At 38.4% G+C, this 18,100-nt stretch overlaps 1 protein-coding gene across 4 annotated transcripts; it reads right to left on the bottom strand.

Annotated features, from left to right (window-relative positions):
* Positions 1–1,993: 1,993 nt before the first annotated feature.
* Positions 1,994–12,704, bottom strand: LOC143850699 (chaperonin 60 subunit beta). 4 transcript variants are annotated; one of them, XR_013236022.1, is made up of 4 exons: positions 12,383–12,704; positions 7,525–7,622; positions 6,929–7,052; positions 1,994–2,258 (listed from the first exon to the last, which is right to left on the bottom strand). XR_013236022.1 is itself a non-coding variant. In XM_077359922.1 (2 exons), exon 1 carries the CDS (start codon positions 12,535–12,537, stop codon positions 12,397–12,399), a length of 141 nt encoding a protein of 46 aa, XP_077216037.1. In that variant the 5' UTR covers positions 12,538–12,689; the 3' UTR covers positions 1,994–2,258; positions 12,383–12,396. The 4 variants fall into 4 exon arrangements, 1 of the variants encoding a protein (XP_077216037.1); XR_013236023.1 differs by lacking the exons at positions 6,929–7,052; positions 7,525–7,622 and adding an exon at positions 2,728–3,044; XR_013236025.1 differs by lacking the exon at positions 7,525–7,622 and having other exon boundaries at positions 12,383–12,703.
* Positions 12,705–18,100: the final 5,396 nt, after the last annotated feature.

The following is an 18,100-nucleotide window of genomic DNA, read 5'->3' as shown; positions in this document are numbered from 1 at the left end:
GGTAAAAATGACAAGAATACCCTAGAGTCATGAAAATAATTGGAATACAACAATATCGAGTAAAAAATTACCAGAATAACCCTAATTCATGAAAAATGACAAATACCCCCATGATATAAAAATGATCAAAATATGTCATGAAAAATGACTGAAATACAGTTATGAAATAAAATGATCAAAATGCCTCATATAGGGTAAAATGACCAAAATACCGACCGAATCATGTAAAATTACTAAAATACCCCCACGATATAAAAATGATCAAAATGCCAAATATCGAGTAAAAATGACCAATTGCCCTTTAGTCATTTTCTACGACTGGGTATATTCTAGCCATTAACCCGATATGAGGTATTTTGATCAGTTTAATGTTATGAGGATATTTAAGTCTTTGTTTATGACTAGGGGTATTTTGGTTATTTTACCCATTATAATGGTATTTTGGTCATTATTCATGACACGATTGTATTCTGATAATTTTTACTCGATATTAGTTATTCGGACCACTTTTTTATATCCTCGAGCTATATAAGTCATTTTCCACGACTCAAGAGTATTTTGGTCATATTAACAATACAAGCGGTATTTCTATCATTTTCCAAGGCTCCGGGTTATTCTTGTCATTTTTACTCGAATTTGTTCTCTTTTTTTTGTTATTTTTCATGACCTGGCCATATTCTAGTCATTTTTACCCGAAATGGGGGTATTTGGATCATTTTTATGTCGTGGGGGTATTTTAGCAATTTTATGACCTGGCATATTCTAGTCATTTTTACCCGAAATGGGGGTATTTGGATCATTTTTATGTCGTGGGGGTATTTTAGTGATTTTTCAAGACTCGGGGGTATTATGGTCATTTTCACATGTTGTAGGGCTAGTTTGGTCAGTTTCCATGATGCAGGAGATATTTTGATAATTTTTTACATCATGGGGTATTTTAGTAATTTTTCATGACTCAGGGCTATTTTGGTCATTTTCACTCGAATAGGAGTGACTTTCAGCTATGTTCAATGACTAATCATTTTTACCAGAGAAATTAAGTCCCTTGTGGGTGGTACGATAAAATTACCACCCTTGACGTTTGATCCAACTGCAGCATCTTAAAAAGTGATTGTTGTTGGATCAAACATAAAGGGACTTGAAGGTCCGACATCACTTCATGCCCTTCAATCTAGGATGGTTCAATTCGAACGGTCCGATTTGAAATGGATCGTCACCCAAGACACTGAAAGTAGGATTGGAAGAATTCCCCAATTAGAATCCGAGATCGTGACCCAGTTATGGATGATCCAATCCGAATTGGGTCCACTAACAAGCCTAGTGGGGGCTTATTTTGAACATCTCAAACCAATCAAGCGTGAAAGACCAACGGATCAGATCAACCCACTAAAACGGCTGTTCTTACAAAACGAAGTTAGTTTTAATAATTGACATCAACCATGTTTTTTCGGGTTCAACCCGACCCGAGTTGCACCCTAGCCGGATCCACCTATCTAAGCAGAAAAATAACTGACCAAAACAATGCCTTTTTTTTCCCATTGAAACAATACCTGTTACATTGCTAAAACAACACCGGTCTTAGCAATATCTCATATATTTTTCACTTTCAATTTTGCCTTCAACTATATGTAAGTCTCTTCAATCGAAGGGAAAGACTCACTGAAACAATACCTTTTACTGGGCAGCGTCGTCTAGGTGCTGTTCACTCATTCATTCACGATGGAAGGTAAAAGGCAGCCTTCACGATGTCCTCTCAATTACCAAAAGGATATTACCTATTTTGAAGAAGAGGTTTCCAAGAGCTCTAATAAAGATTTCTAAAGGGTCGTTACTAACTAACTAGTACTCAAGGATATCTCGTGATAAATCAAAACCCAGATTAATAGCTGCAAATTTGAATTGATTATAGATAGATTATAGTTATAGATTAACATATTTGACAAAGTGTATTATTAGAAAAAACAATTGATGGCTATTATTTGAACACATCATCTACAGAGAGTATTTTCTCAAATTATGAGATTTATTTTGATAATTTAACTTTAGGCCATAACATAGATGTGTACCCAAACCATTGTGGTTCTTTCCTCCTCTAGAGATCACACTTCTAATCAATCAAAGTACAGAATAGTATTAATTAAAGAGTTATAAATTTCTCAAGTCAAGAAACTGAAACAAGGGTTTCTTCTGTAACATTCAACCCTCTGTCGTATTTCCTTCTGTGCATAGTCCCTATCCAATAAGGAATCACCTGCAACCTAGAATTCAAAAAGGAGAGAGTATTCTCAGATTCCATCCAAAGTACTCACAATCTAAGATAGGGAAGACCCAATACCAATCAGATTTTAATCCTCTGAGGAGATATTTATAAATTATATGAATCTCAGTAAAATAATAAACATGCATGAAATCAATAAATCAATGTGCAAATGATGAAGTCAAACTATTTTTGTATATCTGACACATGGCCTGATAGGGATGACTGTTAAAGACTTCTCAGACACTGTTGCTGCAAGAACCCACCCACAAATAGCCACACATAACCATGGAGATAACCCAAACGAGTGTGTGCAACAATTTAAGTGTGCAGTGAGATAAAGTAAACAAGAAATCAAGAGACAAAAGATATTTACGTGGTTCGGCACTTGGCCTACATCACCGGAAATCCGGTAAGTAGAAATTCACTAACAATGATGGAAAATTACAACAAGGGTGAAAAACCCTTACCTCTCCAACAATGGGGAAAAACCCACCAACACCCTCTTCTTCTTGCAAACCAAGCAAAAACCCAACTCCCTCTTTGCAATGTCTTCACCTTGGATCCAAGCTCTTGCAAGAGAAAAAGAAGAAGGAAAACCCTCGGAGAGACAAAACCCCTTTTCTTGTAGAGAAAAGCCCTCACATCTTTCTTAAGAATCAAGGCCCCACCAAAGATAAAAGCCCTCTTTAGTGAACTTAATAAACACATTCCAAGAATGCCCCTTGATAAATAAGGTAATCCCAAACTTAGAAATGTGGTGATTTTATATCACCGATCCAACAAACTAGAATCAGGAGAAAATAAATTATTAGAATGACAAATAGAACAAAACAATTGGTACCTTAGGTTGAATTCATGAACTTGCAATCAACTAATCTTGTGATGGTTGACTAGATAATGGACCTGATCGCTTTAGTTAGAAGTGGGCTCAACTTGTCTGAATAAGATCAGCTTCTTTTGTTGGTGTGGTTAAAGATTGTCATTCTACGATCTTGCCAACATATCTTTCCATTTTCAAAAAGGGTACTTACATTGCCCCCTCAATTTAAATTTTGTACCTCAAAAATAAGGTTAAAGGTATTATTATCAAGAGACATGATAAGGGAACGCAAAAATAAGGCCCAACTTTGCGACGGCCAATGTTTTCTGCACACGTGTCCCAATTGCTTTAATGAACAACAATGTGACAGCAACCAGGACATATGACCCATAAAACATTACCCCAAACCCACGGGTGGAAGAAACAAGCCATTGTTTCATTGAAGTCTGGGCAAAGATATTCTACTTGAGTTTGCAGGGATAGTATAGAATGAAAATAAAGAAAACATCGTCCTATTGATAAATATCAAATTATAAAGACTAAATTAAAATATTTTTAAATAAAAAATCATCCTTGCAGTTCTAGGCAAGCCATGTTTATAGTTTATAGAGAAGATTAGAACAACAATTGATAGTACAGGTAGTACTGAATTAAGCATCACCAAGAGACTGGAACAGAATTTATCAAAATTAGCGTCGATATAAACAATACACTGAAACAGGGACAGAGCCAGGAATTTGCAAAAGAGGGGGCGAACAAATATTGTCATATAATAATTAAGAGGAAAGTGTTTCTGCGCACAAGTGACTTGAAAAGCCACCGATCGGTTCGTATGGCGGGTCCACCTCTGTGGGGTCCCCAAAAAGCGACCAATCGGTGGCTTTTTAAGCCACTTGTGAGCAGGGAGATCCCTGCGCACGTGCGCAGGAGCACTTTTCTCAATAATTAATAAATCTTTATAAAAGCCTCAAAGGCACCATGATATTGGAAAAAAAAAACCAAGAAAAATGAGTTAACCAAATACTTGAAAGTAAATTTTCCATGGCAAAAAATTTCTCTTCTTCCAAACAACCCCTAAGAGACAACCATTATTTCAAAGAGAAAAATGCTTACAAGAAAGTCACTTCTACAATAAAGTAGGATACGATTTAACTTTTGTAGAGTAATAGTTTTGCGCAAAAAGGGATTGCCCACATTTTTCACTTAGGACAGCCCCTCAAGTGAATTTTTGACTACTCTTTTACACTATAGTGGGCTGTTCTGTGTAAAAAGGTATATCATGGCCAAAAAAAGGAGATATTTTACTAAACAGAAAGATACGCTGTGCAAAAGTTGGAAAGGGCAATTGCACCATTCATAAAAACCAAGAAATAAAAGGGGGCAAGAGGCTATTTTTGGAATTTAAATGTACATGAAATTTTTTTTGAGATTTTTTAGGAGGGCAACTGCCCCTCCTAAATCCGTCCATGCACTGAAACTCGATGTATGAGCCATATAGTTAAAAAAATGCATTATCAACTTCCAACAATTTAGGGAATATGATGCCCCACTAAATTGACAGTCTCCAATCAGCATATGTGTGCGACGCAGTATCGTGAATTCTTCCAAGTTTAGTGTCCATGATCATTCTCCTACATATACACTAAGAGAATGCATAGTTGTTGATATTTTGAACCATGTTTAAGAAAAATCTCCAACTAAATGGGGGGAAATAATAGTACTCAACCTTCCTATAACACAGCATGCCAACCTTCGAGACTATATACTTGAGCTTCACTGGAGATATCTATGCTAATATTTTAAATTGAGGTACACTATGATATAGAGCGAAGCTCTCTCATACTTTATAGGGGTAATAAAAAAATCAATAGCCTAAGTTTTCAATTTGGATTGGTGCAACGACAGAAGCCCCTCCTACTTTTTAAGGGGCAGAATCAACAACCTACGATTATTTTTTTTATTTGGATTGGTTCAACGGCCTTAGTCCCTTTAGAACCTCCACAATCCTAAAATCTCTCCTAATATTTCTTTCTAAACACTATCCCAGACAAAGCAGGGAAGATTGCATCTTCAAACAATTTGGTCTAACATTTTGAATCCTCAAAAGGGCTCTCTTAAAGGCCCTTAATTTTCAGTCAATCCAAAGGAGCAGTAGAGTGGAATGAGAAACATGGTCTACCAAAAATGGATCTCTAGGAGTACTATACAAGTATATGGTGTGTGATCACTGAAATTTGACAGTATATCTGTGTAGCATGCACTAGGAAAGAAGCAGCTTTATCATACTCAACTTATCTAAGATTGTTCTGAAAGTGCTTGGGAGACTCATGGTCAACCCAATGCAATTCACATCCAAGAGTAGAATAAGCTCAACTATAATTTGAGAATAGTATGTGAAAAGCGCAAATGGTGGTGGGGGTGGGTTTTCATGCAAAACAAGCACATAAAAGAAAGTGGGAATCAATTACCTACTCACTGATGATGATAAAGGACTGAAAATGATAAGGACACATTGTAGAATGAAATACAAAAAACCTGGGAGAAGCATAATAGAGAAAGCAGAGGTACTAAAAGAGAGAGGGTGAAACAGTGAAAGAGAATAATCAAAGGTCAAAGGTGTAACTATATGCTGTTAACAACAGATAATAGACCTAGAAATCGTGTGTGCGCCCTTACACCATTGCATATCTGAAAAAGGAGAAAGAGAACCCCCACATAGATGCTCACATCATACATTAGACTTTATAAATCTAATTAACCAGAGAAGCCACATAGGCACCCATATTAAAGAACAGATTTTTTTTTACATCTTCTTTCACTGCCCCTTTTCTGGGAGGATTTGTTACTCAGTTTGCTGATGAAGGCCAAACTATCAGCAAGGACTGAATTCATGTGGAATGTGGTGTCGTGTACTATTTCCTGGCGCACCTGAACTGAAAGTAATCAGTGCATGTTTGAAGGTGTTTTGCTTCTTTAATGCTCTGTTTGGATGCTGGTAGATGTTGGGAGGATTTGGAGAAGAAGAAGTCAAAGGGAGATTAAAAGCAAATCAAAAGGAAATCAGTCAACGGGGAGATTGAGAGCAAATCTCCCAGACGTTGTTTGGTTGCGTTAGGAGATGTGAAGGAGGTTTTCTACTGTATTTTTTAAGATTTTTTTTGGGAAATGTTATCAGCACTACTGTTTTTTTATGAAGGCACTCCTCACTTTATTAAAAGTACGGTATGGCCCGCACCATAGGATGATCCAAACCGTCCATTAGATGGGCCATAGCCTAAATAAGTTATGCCCCAAAATTATTTCCATAGGTTGATTCTAACCCTCCGATCTATAGAGAGTTAGGATCAACCCTCTAACATTCAGATTGGAGGGTTAGGATCAACCTATGGAAATGATTTTTGGGGCATAACCTATTTAGGCTATGGCCCATCTAATGGACGTTTTGGATCATCCTATGGTGTGGGCCATACCGTACTTTTAATAAAGTGAGGAGTGCCCTCATCAAAAAACAGTAGTGCTGATAACATTTCCCTTTTTTTTTTGTACAGGAATTTGCTAGCCACCTTCGCCGAGGCCACTTGTCGGCTTGTGGCCCATCCTTTGTGCAAAGATTGGCAGAAGTAACATGGGTGCAAAGGTGGCTAGCAAAAACATAAAATAGCAAAAAATAGTAATCATTACGATTTGTGCAGAAGTACTACGTTTTAAATGAAAAATTACGAAAAAATTGAAGCAAAGTAGGAAAATTACAAAAAAAATACCAACAGGGTGTACTAACATATGACAATTACCGAAAAACTACAATGAAAATTAAAACCTTATGACAATTAAAGGAAAAAAGAATTTGCCTGAGAATTTCTCCCATTTTTTCTTCGATTCGGAGAAATTCATACAGCGAATTTTGAGGGTTCCAAGTCACCGACAAGCGCCTGACATCCCCGGCGGTCAAACTCCCCAATTTCGCTAAATTCCCTACCAAACACCCTTCAGCGAATTAGTAGAATTACATTCCCTGCTATTTTTCTCAAAAAAAAGGAACCAAACAGAGCATAAGTGAATTCTATGGGAGATTAAGTTCATGGTTTCTACGAGGGCTACAATAAAGGAGGATTTCTACAGCGTTTTAGTTCATATATGATTAGAAAGTGGAATGAGGTTCATTGGGGAATCCCGGTCCATCTGGAATTGGAGGAGTATTCAGGGACAGCAATGTACTTCGTTGTGAGAGTACTCCTGCCCTATTGATATTGCTGATTCTAACAGGTTGAAGCAAGGGGCACTGCTCACTGGTTTGAAATTTTACCAGTTGAGATTTGAGGGGCTTCTTGTGATCGAAGGAGATTCCCAAAATGCAATGTGCAGGGGGGCAGGAAAAATCAGAGGTCCATGGTGTTTGGGTCACATCATAAATGGGGTCACCAATATATTCAGGGAGGGAAAGTACCTTTTACTCGCACTGTTAGAAAGGCAACTGAGATAGCTGACTCGTTGGCCAAATCTAAAGTCAGCTAATCGGTTCTTGTAGAGGGTTAGTCTCAATCCCTGAATGGCATGATTGATGTAGATAGGACAGTGAAAAATTAGAAGTATGCTAGAAGTGTATGACACATAATTAGGGGAAAAAGGGACACTGATATTGATATTTAGTTTGCTTCTAATACAAAATCAAACGCAGAAATGATACCATTCTTGTCCTCTCACTACCTATAAATACTTCACCAATCATAAGATTGCAATGCCAATATGGAAGAATAATAATCAAGATATCAAATCACATTCCTCATTTCCCATCCTTTCACACCTCAGATATAGATATCCAAACAGTACCGTTTGGATTAATCTGACCCAAAAAACAGTGCGGGAATAAGTATTCAAACAAATGCACCTAACTAACAGAAATAAGGAACCAAAATCTTGGTTAAACATTGATCTGGTAACAATAATATACAGTTTTGCAGCACAACCACTAGTGATAAGAGGCTTTTTTCCTAAGATGTATGCATAAATGTCTTTCAATACATTAACCTTCATATATGCATACAACAGCTACCAAGGAATAATCATCACAGGAATCCCTTATCAGGTGTCTTAAAAAGTCCATGTCTATTCTTAGTTGTAGCATGTGGACTTCGCCCATAATCAGTACATGTGTGGATGAGATGTTATTTTCTGGAGATGATGCTATTTCTATGTTAAAAAAAAATCACCCAAGGATTCTGAAATGAAATAGATATCTTGCAGTCTCTTCGTTTATTAAAATATTGGTCGGAAAAAGATATGATTCCTCAACAAAGTTTTTGTAAGATATTATTTTTCAAATTATATTTTAAAAAACAGTAGATACCCCTATTGTAGATTCTCCAAAATAGTAAGTAATACAACTAGGACGTGAACTGTTACATCCTCTATCTGGTGACTAGTCAATGGATAGTCAAACAAGTCTCATCTTATTGTCTTTGATCCTTTTTGTATCATGAACATCTTCTACCAATTTAGAAACTTTGATGCTCACATTTTCTTGATCTATTTCCTTTGCTTAAAACTCCATCTATGATGACTATATTGTGGCTCCTCTGAGTTGGTTTTCCATGAAGAAACCAAACAGACTTAAATGATGTTTACTTTGCTTGAGAGTTATAGTCTAACTAGGTTCCATTACTTAACCATCAACAAGCAAGCATGGATCCATCCTTTTTTTAGTGTGGAAGCACCCTAACAGTACACAATATATTTAACAAGTGTATTTGTTTATTTGTGTTACGGTCAATTAGGCACGTAATAAGTAATCAAAACCCACTTACATGACACATAACAAGTAACTAACACCCACAAATCTAAAATGCATAATCCTACAATAACTACTTTGTAACTAAATCATATACACCATAACAAGTATGTTGGGAAAATCTGCAGGGCAAATCAATCCGATCGTGCACAAATTAAATGGGAAAGATAAAATAAACAACCAAGCCACAGGATGAACACCAAGATTTTACGTGGTTCGGCCAAGCCTACTCCACGGGCAAGAAACACGATCTTCCACTATGAGAAAACAATATACAAGGATTACAATGGATTTAAACCAAAACCCAAAACCCCGCAACCCTTTCCTTGCTTCTCAAACCCAAGATCATACACAAGAGAAACCTGAGAAAACCTGAAAGAAAACCCAAGAGGAACCCTAGAAGAAACCCAAGAAAAAACCCATTTCTTCCTTCTTCTTATCTCTCTCTTTCTCTTTCTCTTTCTCTTTCTCTTTCTCCCCTAGGGTAGCCGTCACACCCCAAGCCTCTCGCTCGTCCTCTCTTGCCATCCTTTCCCCAAGAAAAAACCCACTCTCTTTTGGTATTTAGGTTTTCCTCAAAACCTAAAAAGGTAGCTTTCCTTTTTGCCTCTTGCATTCCCACCCAAGCAAGCCACGGTGGGTGGGAAATAAGGCAACTTTCCAACAATCTCCACCTTGGCTTATTTCCCAGCCACCTGAAGATTTTCCTTGATGTCACCACCGCTCCGCTATTGCCGCAAACCACCATTGGCCTTCCAAAGTACAAGCTACACACCCTCGAATCATCCTGGTTCGGATTCTTCCCAATTCGATCAACACGGCCAATGCACATGTGTAGCTGCTAACCCGTCGACTCATCTAGTCAACCCTGGAGAGGGATCTCGATCCATCCTCCCCAACGCATGTACTGTCATTCTCTCACCATCGTCTGCAACCTGGAAACCCGTCTCTGCACCAACTGCGAAAGAGACCCTACGCGTGCACGCGCTACCACTCAGTTTCCAACTAGCCATCGAGATCTTAGGAACACAAGTCGTCATGTCCCCGACCAGACGATATAATCTGCCACACTTCTCTCCTTTAATCAGAACAATACAACCCCGTGTGATTTTCATAGCTCCACCTGCAGCTGAAATCCTGCAACCCTTGGAGTCCCACCAGCCAAGTGATACTAGATTCTTCTGTATCTTTGGGACATACCCCACACCACCCAAAGTAAGAACCACTCCATCAAACATTTTGATCTTCACTGTCCCAACTCCCGTAACGTCACAAGTAGACCCGTCACCCAAGGAAAGTACACCCGGCCTTGTCTCCTGAAACGTATCAAAATATTCTCTCCTGGAGCATACATGAACAGAGCGCCCTGAATCTAAAATTCACTCATCATGAGAAGTATGATTACCTATGGAGACTGTGAGAACGTCTCCAAACACTTCGCTATGTTCATCCATTACCGCCGCCACAGTATTCATGGCACCATTGTCCGCCTAGTCAGCTCGCTTCGGACAATCCCGCTTAATGTTGCCATATTCATTGCAACGGTAACATTGTACGCCCTTTCCGCCGACCCTGGATCTTGACCTGCCTTTTCCAGATCCCCTGTTAGACGACCTTCCTCTTTGATTCCCACCATGAACAACCAACCAATGCTCTTCACTTCCACCAAGAACAGATTTCTTTCGCATCTCATTCAATAAGAGCAACGACGTGACTTCCTCTAACTTTATTGTATCCTTACCATACAACAAAATCGTCATCAGGTTGTCATATGAATCAGGAAGCGAAGTAAGAAGCAAAAGGGCCTTGTCTTCTTCCTTCAACTTTTCATCAACCTTGTGGAGCTGACCCACAAGCCCGTTGAACACCGTAATGTGTTCCAGAAGATCTCCGCCTTCCTGCATCTTCAGTCCGTACAATTGCTGCTTCAGATACAACCGGTTGCCCAAGCTTTTTAACATATAAAGCTTTTCCAACCTCTCCCATAATTTAGGCGCATCTTCTTCTTCTGTAGTGTTAAACATAACGTTATCTGTCAGACATAGTCGAATCGTGCTGACCGCCTTCGACTCTATGTCTTCCCACTCGTTACCCGTCATCTTCTCTAGCTTCTCATCATTTTCCTTCGACGCCTTAGCCAAGCCCTGTTGAATTAGGATGTTCTTCACCCTCATCTGCCATAGGGTGAAACTGCCCTTTCCGTCAAATCTGTCGATGTTGAACTGAGTATAACTTGATTTTACCGCCATCTTAGATTACTTCGCACTTCACGGTGTAGTGCTCCACCTCGAACGAGAATCTTTCTTGGACAATCTTTCTACTCCCAAAGATCGCTCTAACTGCGATCCAACTACAACACCCACGATCACTCCACCCGGCCTCGACGATCGCTCCACCTGAGCTCTGATACCACTTGTTGGGAAAATCCGTCGGGCAAATCAATCCGATCGTGCACAAATTAAACGGGAAAGATAAAATAAACAAACAAGCCACAATATGAACACCAAGATTTTACGTGGTTCGGCCAAGCCTACTCCACAGGCGAGAAACACGATCTTCCACTATGAGAAAACAATATACAAGAATTACAATGGATTTAAACCAAAACCCAAAACCCCGCAACCCTTTCCTTGCTTCTCAAACCCAAGATCGTACACAAGAGAAACCCGAGAAAACCCGAAAGAAAACCCAAGAGGAACCCAAGAAAAAACCCTTTCTTCCTTCTTTTTATCTCTCTTTATCTCTCTTTTTCTCTTTCTCTCTTAGGGTAGCCGTCACACCCCAAGTCTCTCGCTCGTCCTCTCTTGCCGTCCTTCCCCCAAGAGGAAACCCACTCTCTTTTGGTATTTAGGTTTTCCCCAAAACCTAAAAAGGTAGCTTTCCTTTTTGCCTCTTGCCTTCCCACCCAAGCAAGCTATGGTGGGTGGGAAATAAGGCAACTTTCCAACAAAGTATGTATCAGAATACTATCCTGATCTTTCCTTTCTTAGAAAGGGCCACTCTGGGATCTACCTACAGTTCATCCTTGTCTAATCATTTCAATCATCCAAAACAGAGAAATCTTATGAGGAATCTATATGATACATTGAAGACGTCTATCTCTGAAAAAATTAAAGAATATGTAGATTCAATTAGAAAAGGATATGCACAACCGGCAACGAGATTGAGAGTTAAAAAATCTAATCTTCTCAATTTACAAAACCCAGATTGTCTTCTACCAAAATATATAGTTCAGGAAATCTGAATGACTAATGAAAGGACTAAGATTTTTATATAAAAAAAAAAAAAACATAAATCAACAAATTCATCAACCCACAAAAGCAGATTAAAAAAACCCTGAAATCTAAGAAACCTATCTGATCACACATTTCATCAAGCAAAAAACAAAGAGTCCAACACCCAATTTAATCTTAATCTGGCTCAAAAGATGTTGCTCCTTAAAACCTATGATCATATCAGTATTTTTTTATTTTTTATTTTTTTAAAAGCAGAACTAAAAGAGATATAAAAAAAATACCTCAATATGAATATCTATGAGACGATATTTGCGTTGTGTAAGAAAGCAGCTGAGCAAAGAATCAAAGCAACAAAAGAGAAAAATCCTAAGCCGATCATCAACGAAACCCCTGCTACAAATATATCAATCAACCACTGCAGAGTAAAGCCCATCATTTTTATTTTCTAAAATCTTCGATGAGTGTTGGAACTTGGAAGTTGGAACTGAAAAAATAGAGGAAAGAGAGAAAATAAATGAAAAGAACACCAACAGATGATGGGCTCTTGAACTGTTTTCACGATACCCTCTCTCATTAAAGTATGACCGTTGGATTGGATGTTCATTGCCAACCAGAGGGCACGTGTAAGAATTTCGGTTATGTTGTCCGTCTCATGTGTTATTGAGGTTTGGCAAAGGGTGATGATATTTTCACCCCCCCCGGCAGTACTTGCACACCCCTCCTTATAACGTGATTTGACATAAAGTTGCCCACTTTTCACGTCAGATTAGGTTATAAGGGGGGTGTGCACATAATGGAGGGGGTGAAAATATCATCTCCCTTTGGGAAAATGGCAAAAGTGGGACTCCAAAATCTGAGAATTGCCAACGGGGGGACATTCTTTTGAAAAATTATTAATGGGGGTGGAAAACGGAATTTGCAGAAAACCTGATGAAAATGTCGCTAGGGGCTCGGGGCTATATAGTCTAAAAATGGGTTATCAACTGGTTAACAAGGGGTTATTGTGTCTCACAAGGGGTTATCTAGTCTAAACAGGAGTTATCTAGTCTTTATGAACTTGATAATCCCTATTTACGTACTTGATAAACCCTATTTAGACTTGATAGCCCCTTATTGGAATTGAAAACCCCTACGGGCATTTTGGTCAGGTTTTCACTGTTTCTGTACTTGATAACTCCTTTTTAGGCTTAACCCCGTTTTCGACCCCCTTTTATAATTTTTCAAAAGGGTCTTCCCTGTTTGGCAATTATCGTATTTTGGTGCTCCCCATTGCCAATTTTTCCTTGTTTTTATGTAGTGTCAACCATTTTTTGTCAAAAAAAGTAAAAGGGGGAAATGATTTGGGAAAGGGAAGTGATAAATTGGACCTTTTTGATTACTTGGGACACCCAGCAGCAATGTATCAATGACTGCAGAGTGGTGATGTACTTCATGTCAGAATGATTCAATGGGGCTGATTGCCACGTACGCTTCTGATGGGTGTCCCGAAGAAGCGGTCAGAGAAAGCTCAATCGATAGAGGGGAAGAGCAGCTGTTTTTTCTTTTTCTTTTTTCTATAATTGACTTGTGAGAGCTTTTTGGGAAATGTAATAACCTTCTGACAGCTGTTTAAATACTAAAAGAAAACATGGTTTGTAAAAGTAACAAAATATGGCTGTGCTGATAACATTTCCCAATGATTTATTCGCCCCTTTTTCTTCCCCCTCTTGGCCCATATTATCTGATGATCCAATCCATTCATTTGTTGGGCTCCAACTTAAATAAGCAACCAAAATGCCAAAAATTGTATAATACACCCACCCCCCTCCTCCCCAGCCACCCACACACACATCACTGTATTATCTGCCCACTTATATTTATAATACACCCATACAGGTGTGGCTCTTTGGCTTAAAGTCATGAATATGCTCTCCATTGACACGAGTTCAAATCCTCGTGGGCTTACTTGATGCGCATGGTTTACAGGTGATTGCGTGCATCCGTAGGGAATAGTACCGCCCTAAAAAAGTAGGGTGGGGATGCACTATGTCATAAAAAAACAAGAAGAGGACTTGGATCCCCACAACCACCAAAAACTGCCAAAACATTCGTCAATTCAACTCGTCTTTACGTCTACATTTTTAACGATCCAAATCATGCATTTGTTGGGCCCAAACTTAGATAGGTTGTGCCCTAAAAATCATCTCCATATGAGATTTTTATATGGTGTCCGTACCTAGATATAATCAAGGCGCCGCCCTTAATATTTGATCCAACAGCCGCCTACAGGAGCCAGCACTTGTGTTGTACCCTCATTAGGTGGCACATTCTTTCGCCATATTATTTCTCAAATGATCATAAGCTGGTAACCTCAGATTTGTCAAGGATTAAAATGGATGACTCTGTATAGAAGTCCCTAAGATTGAAGGATTAGGATCATCCTATGGGGATGATTACCTAAGTTGGAGTGGTGACCAACAAGTGGATGATTTGGATTGTCGAACAATGTGGGCCACACTGTAGTAAGATCCAAAACCATCCATTTCTTGGGCCCCAACATAAATAGATTGTGCCCCAAAAATCGTTCTCCATAGGATTATCCTAACATTCGGAGCACAGCCTATGCATGTTGGGGCCCAACTAATGGATGGTTTGGATAATCAAATAATATACTCCCCATGATATTATTTTAAAATACTTGCATGTACGAGCAGAGTATCCTTTATTGAAAATTATTTCAAATAAATGGAGCCAATGAGTCTTCAAATTTCCATGTATATCGCCTCCCATCTTATTTATTTAGGTATGTTTGAATGTATGTAATAGAGAACGAAAGGGCCATTCATTCCATGCATCTTTACTTTTCATCCTGATTTGAGAGCAGAGTGAAACAGTGAACACTGTTTGCATTTGAAAATTTTACAGCCGATAAGTACTGTCACATGTAAATAGCAATTGACAACCACACAATGCTAGGAAAAGGAAAATTTTCCCATTTTTTTTGTGGGACCAAACGGACCGGAGTAATAACCTCAAGTAGATTGTTAGCTACAAGAGAATTGGGCCATTAGGCATCTGAAATACTAGTGTACAAAGGTGATAGAATTCCTATTGTGGGTGATTATTTAAGATGTTTCAACAGTCATTTTATGAGGAACCTGTGGAGCATCTGAAAACTAACTGTTGTTCGCCATGAAATATCCCCAATCAGTTTTGGTAATATATATCAAATCAGACTAATAATTAGTCTCTAATAAGCCCGGACCAGCTTACTAATAGGATCCTGATACAACAGCTTACTAATAGGATGCATAGGAAGCCTGATACGCTACAAAATTTCGCTTATCCAATTAGAGGAATAATTGGGACCACGTCTCGAATTTCTTTTCTTTTTTTCTTTCTTTCTTTTTGAATGGTCTGGAATTTCTTAATAGCAGTAGTCATTAGAAAAAAATGTTCTAGAAAAAACAAACTCAGCGAGGGTTTTTAGACGTGCACTTGAAAGATAGCCCAAAAGTAGAAGAGTTGGCCGAGCAATGATCAACTTGGGACCTCATTACATAAACACACAAGTTGAAAGAAATACATGGTCCCTCTTCAATCGGTGCCGCAGTTCCCTCCATCCGATCGATAGTGTGTGCCAATACCTCCATGTGCCTCTATTGTTCGCCCTGGAGCACCACTGAAAAACTTCATTGCGGTGCATCAACTGATAATCACCTGATGGTGGTTCCATCCCATGCTGAGACTGGGTCTTTTGCCAAGTTTCAAGTTTCAAGTTTCAATTTTTGGTGGGTGATATTATCTTGTTTCAGCTAGGTCGGCAGCATTTTCATGGGTTGAAGTGGTGGGCAATTCAGTTACAAAGGTTAAACACTTTGGAAAGTGAAAAGTGAACAGATATCTGGTAATGCTGTTCATTTGGAAAATGAATAGCACATCTCTTTGCACGATTAAAACAGAGATCAACATTTCTAAAATTATACGGAAAACTAGAAGGTTTTGGGGATTATCCAAAGCTGATGTCATAAGAAAATAAGATACTAATACTAGTGAAACCCCCACCCCTTCTAATATCCCTCTAAACTCAAGTTCAATGGTAGCTCACATGGGAATTGGGTCCGGATGGTGATAGAAGGATCCGTAGAATTGATTTAGGATAATTATCAAGGATTTTTTTTTTTTTTTGAAAAGGATAATTATCAAGGATTTTCTGGTATGAAATGAAGTACAACATATGAAATGAAGTGGAATGAGAACTCTCATTCCCTGTGTGCCTACATATATTTTTGAGGAATTACGCGGCGTGTTTGGCGGTGGAAGGGGATTCACGGAACATAACAACATGGGCTACGAAATCATTCTCAAGTCTGAAGATTAGCATGATGCATCATGGAATTGTGAGATCATAGTAGACGACTTTGCCAACTACGAGTCCTTGTCCAAGATCCGACAATGACATAGCAGATGAGCTAAGAGGAGTGCATGGAACTGGTCTTGTAATTAGAACCATGATTGCATTGTTGTGAGAACGGAAAAAATGAAGATATTTGCTGGTTTTCCTGGGACATCTCATTCACTTTTACGTTGTACTGTTTTATCCTTTGATTTACAAAGTTCAATTGTTAGTGTTAGTTCTTATGTTGACTGTCTACAAAGTTCAATAGTTAGTGTTATTCTTATGTTGTAATGTTTTATCCTTTGATTTACAAATTTCAATTGTTGTGTTAGAAATAAAAGTGTGAAAATGAAAACAGTCTGCACCATGCACAATCCATTGGCTGAGTCTTTTTCTTGCGTCAAATCCCTTGACCTTGTTTATGCTGCTGGCTCTGCCAGCTCCAAATGAATCCACTGCCATTGATGTTGCTAGGTCTGAATCTCAATCCAGAAAGAATGTGCTTTAGTGTCAAGTGTGGTAGATAAATTGAACTACGGCCCTACCGCATCAGTAAAAAACTCATTTGACTGACACAGATTAATGAAAAACTTGTTGAGGATCTTATAAAAGAAGAAGATTGTGAAGGGGCTATGCTCAGCCGTGGGCAGTTCAAAAACCAAATGAACATAAGGTGCTCTCTTATGTCTTATATCACTAGATTTTATTTAGAAATAAGAGAGTATAAATTATCAACATTGGAACAATTGGTTCTTGGTCTGATTATTGGTCTGATTAGTAAGATATAAGAGATTATAAACTTATGAAGCATTAATTATTAGAGGCCCAACTGTATTTTGATATTTTCCACTCCCTTTCAGCCAATGAATTCCAGATTTCAGCTTTCTGAAGAACACCTGTGCATGTCTTTGGAAAGTATCATGGCAATCCAAAGATAGTGGTCTCTATTTACTCACATCAGCTATTTGAGCATCCATTGATTTAAACAACTGATTGTGGTGCTCCAATCCAGATGTGTATTTCAAACCTATGAATGTGGATACTCCATCCAGATAATGAGAGAAAAAAAAAACTACATTTTAAAATAGAAAAAAAAAAACTGAATTGGCACAGACAGAAAAGTGGGAGACTTATCCCACGGGTGTGAAGTAAACAAAAAATAACAAAGGGCAGGGAAACAATAGCTCTAGAACGCCCATGCCTAGTTTCATAATATTTCTCCGGAGAATGCTACATCACCCAAAAACTTCCAAAAATGGAGACAATAATAAATTTTGCAGATTTCAAATACAATTTCTTGATGCCTCCTCTCCTTTCTAATTACCAACCATTTCACACCTTTCTCTGATTTCTTCATTGAGTAAAATTTAACAGGAGAGATATCACTGAATGAACAACATAGTCATCTGTGGAACAAACACGAATTCATTTGATTGGATAGCAACACTAAATTCTAAGATTAATATCTCCAGAATAATTTTGGACAATTTATAATTAAGAAAGCCAAGGGCACTCAACCATCCATCTATATAATTTTATGGATAGTAACACTAAACTCTGAGAATAACATATACGGACTCCAGAGTAATTTTGGACAACAATTAATTAAGAAAGACAGAGG

Source organism: Tasmannia lanceolata, unplaced genomic scaffold (genome assembly GCF_043159265.1).
Source record: "Tasmannia lanceolata isolate RefF3 unplaced genomic scaffold, GAP_Taslan_0.1 ptg000018l, whole genome shotgun sequence".
NCBI lineage: Eukaryota > Viridiplantae > Streptophyta > Magnoliopsida > Canellales > Winteraceae > Tasmannia > Tasmannia lanceolata.
The sequence above is the reverse complement of the archived record's forward strand: the minus strand, read 5'-3'. Positions and strand labels throughout refer to the sequence as shown.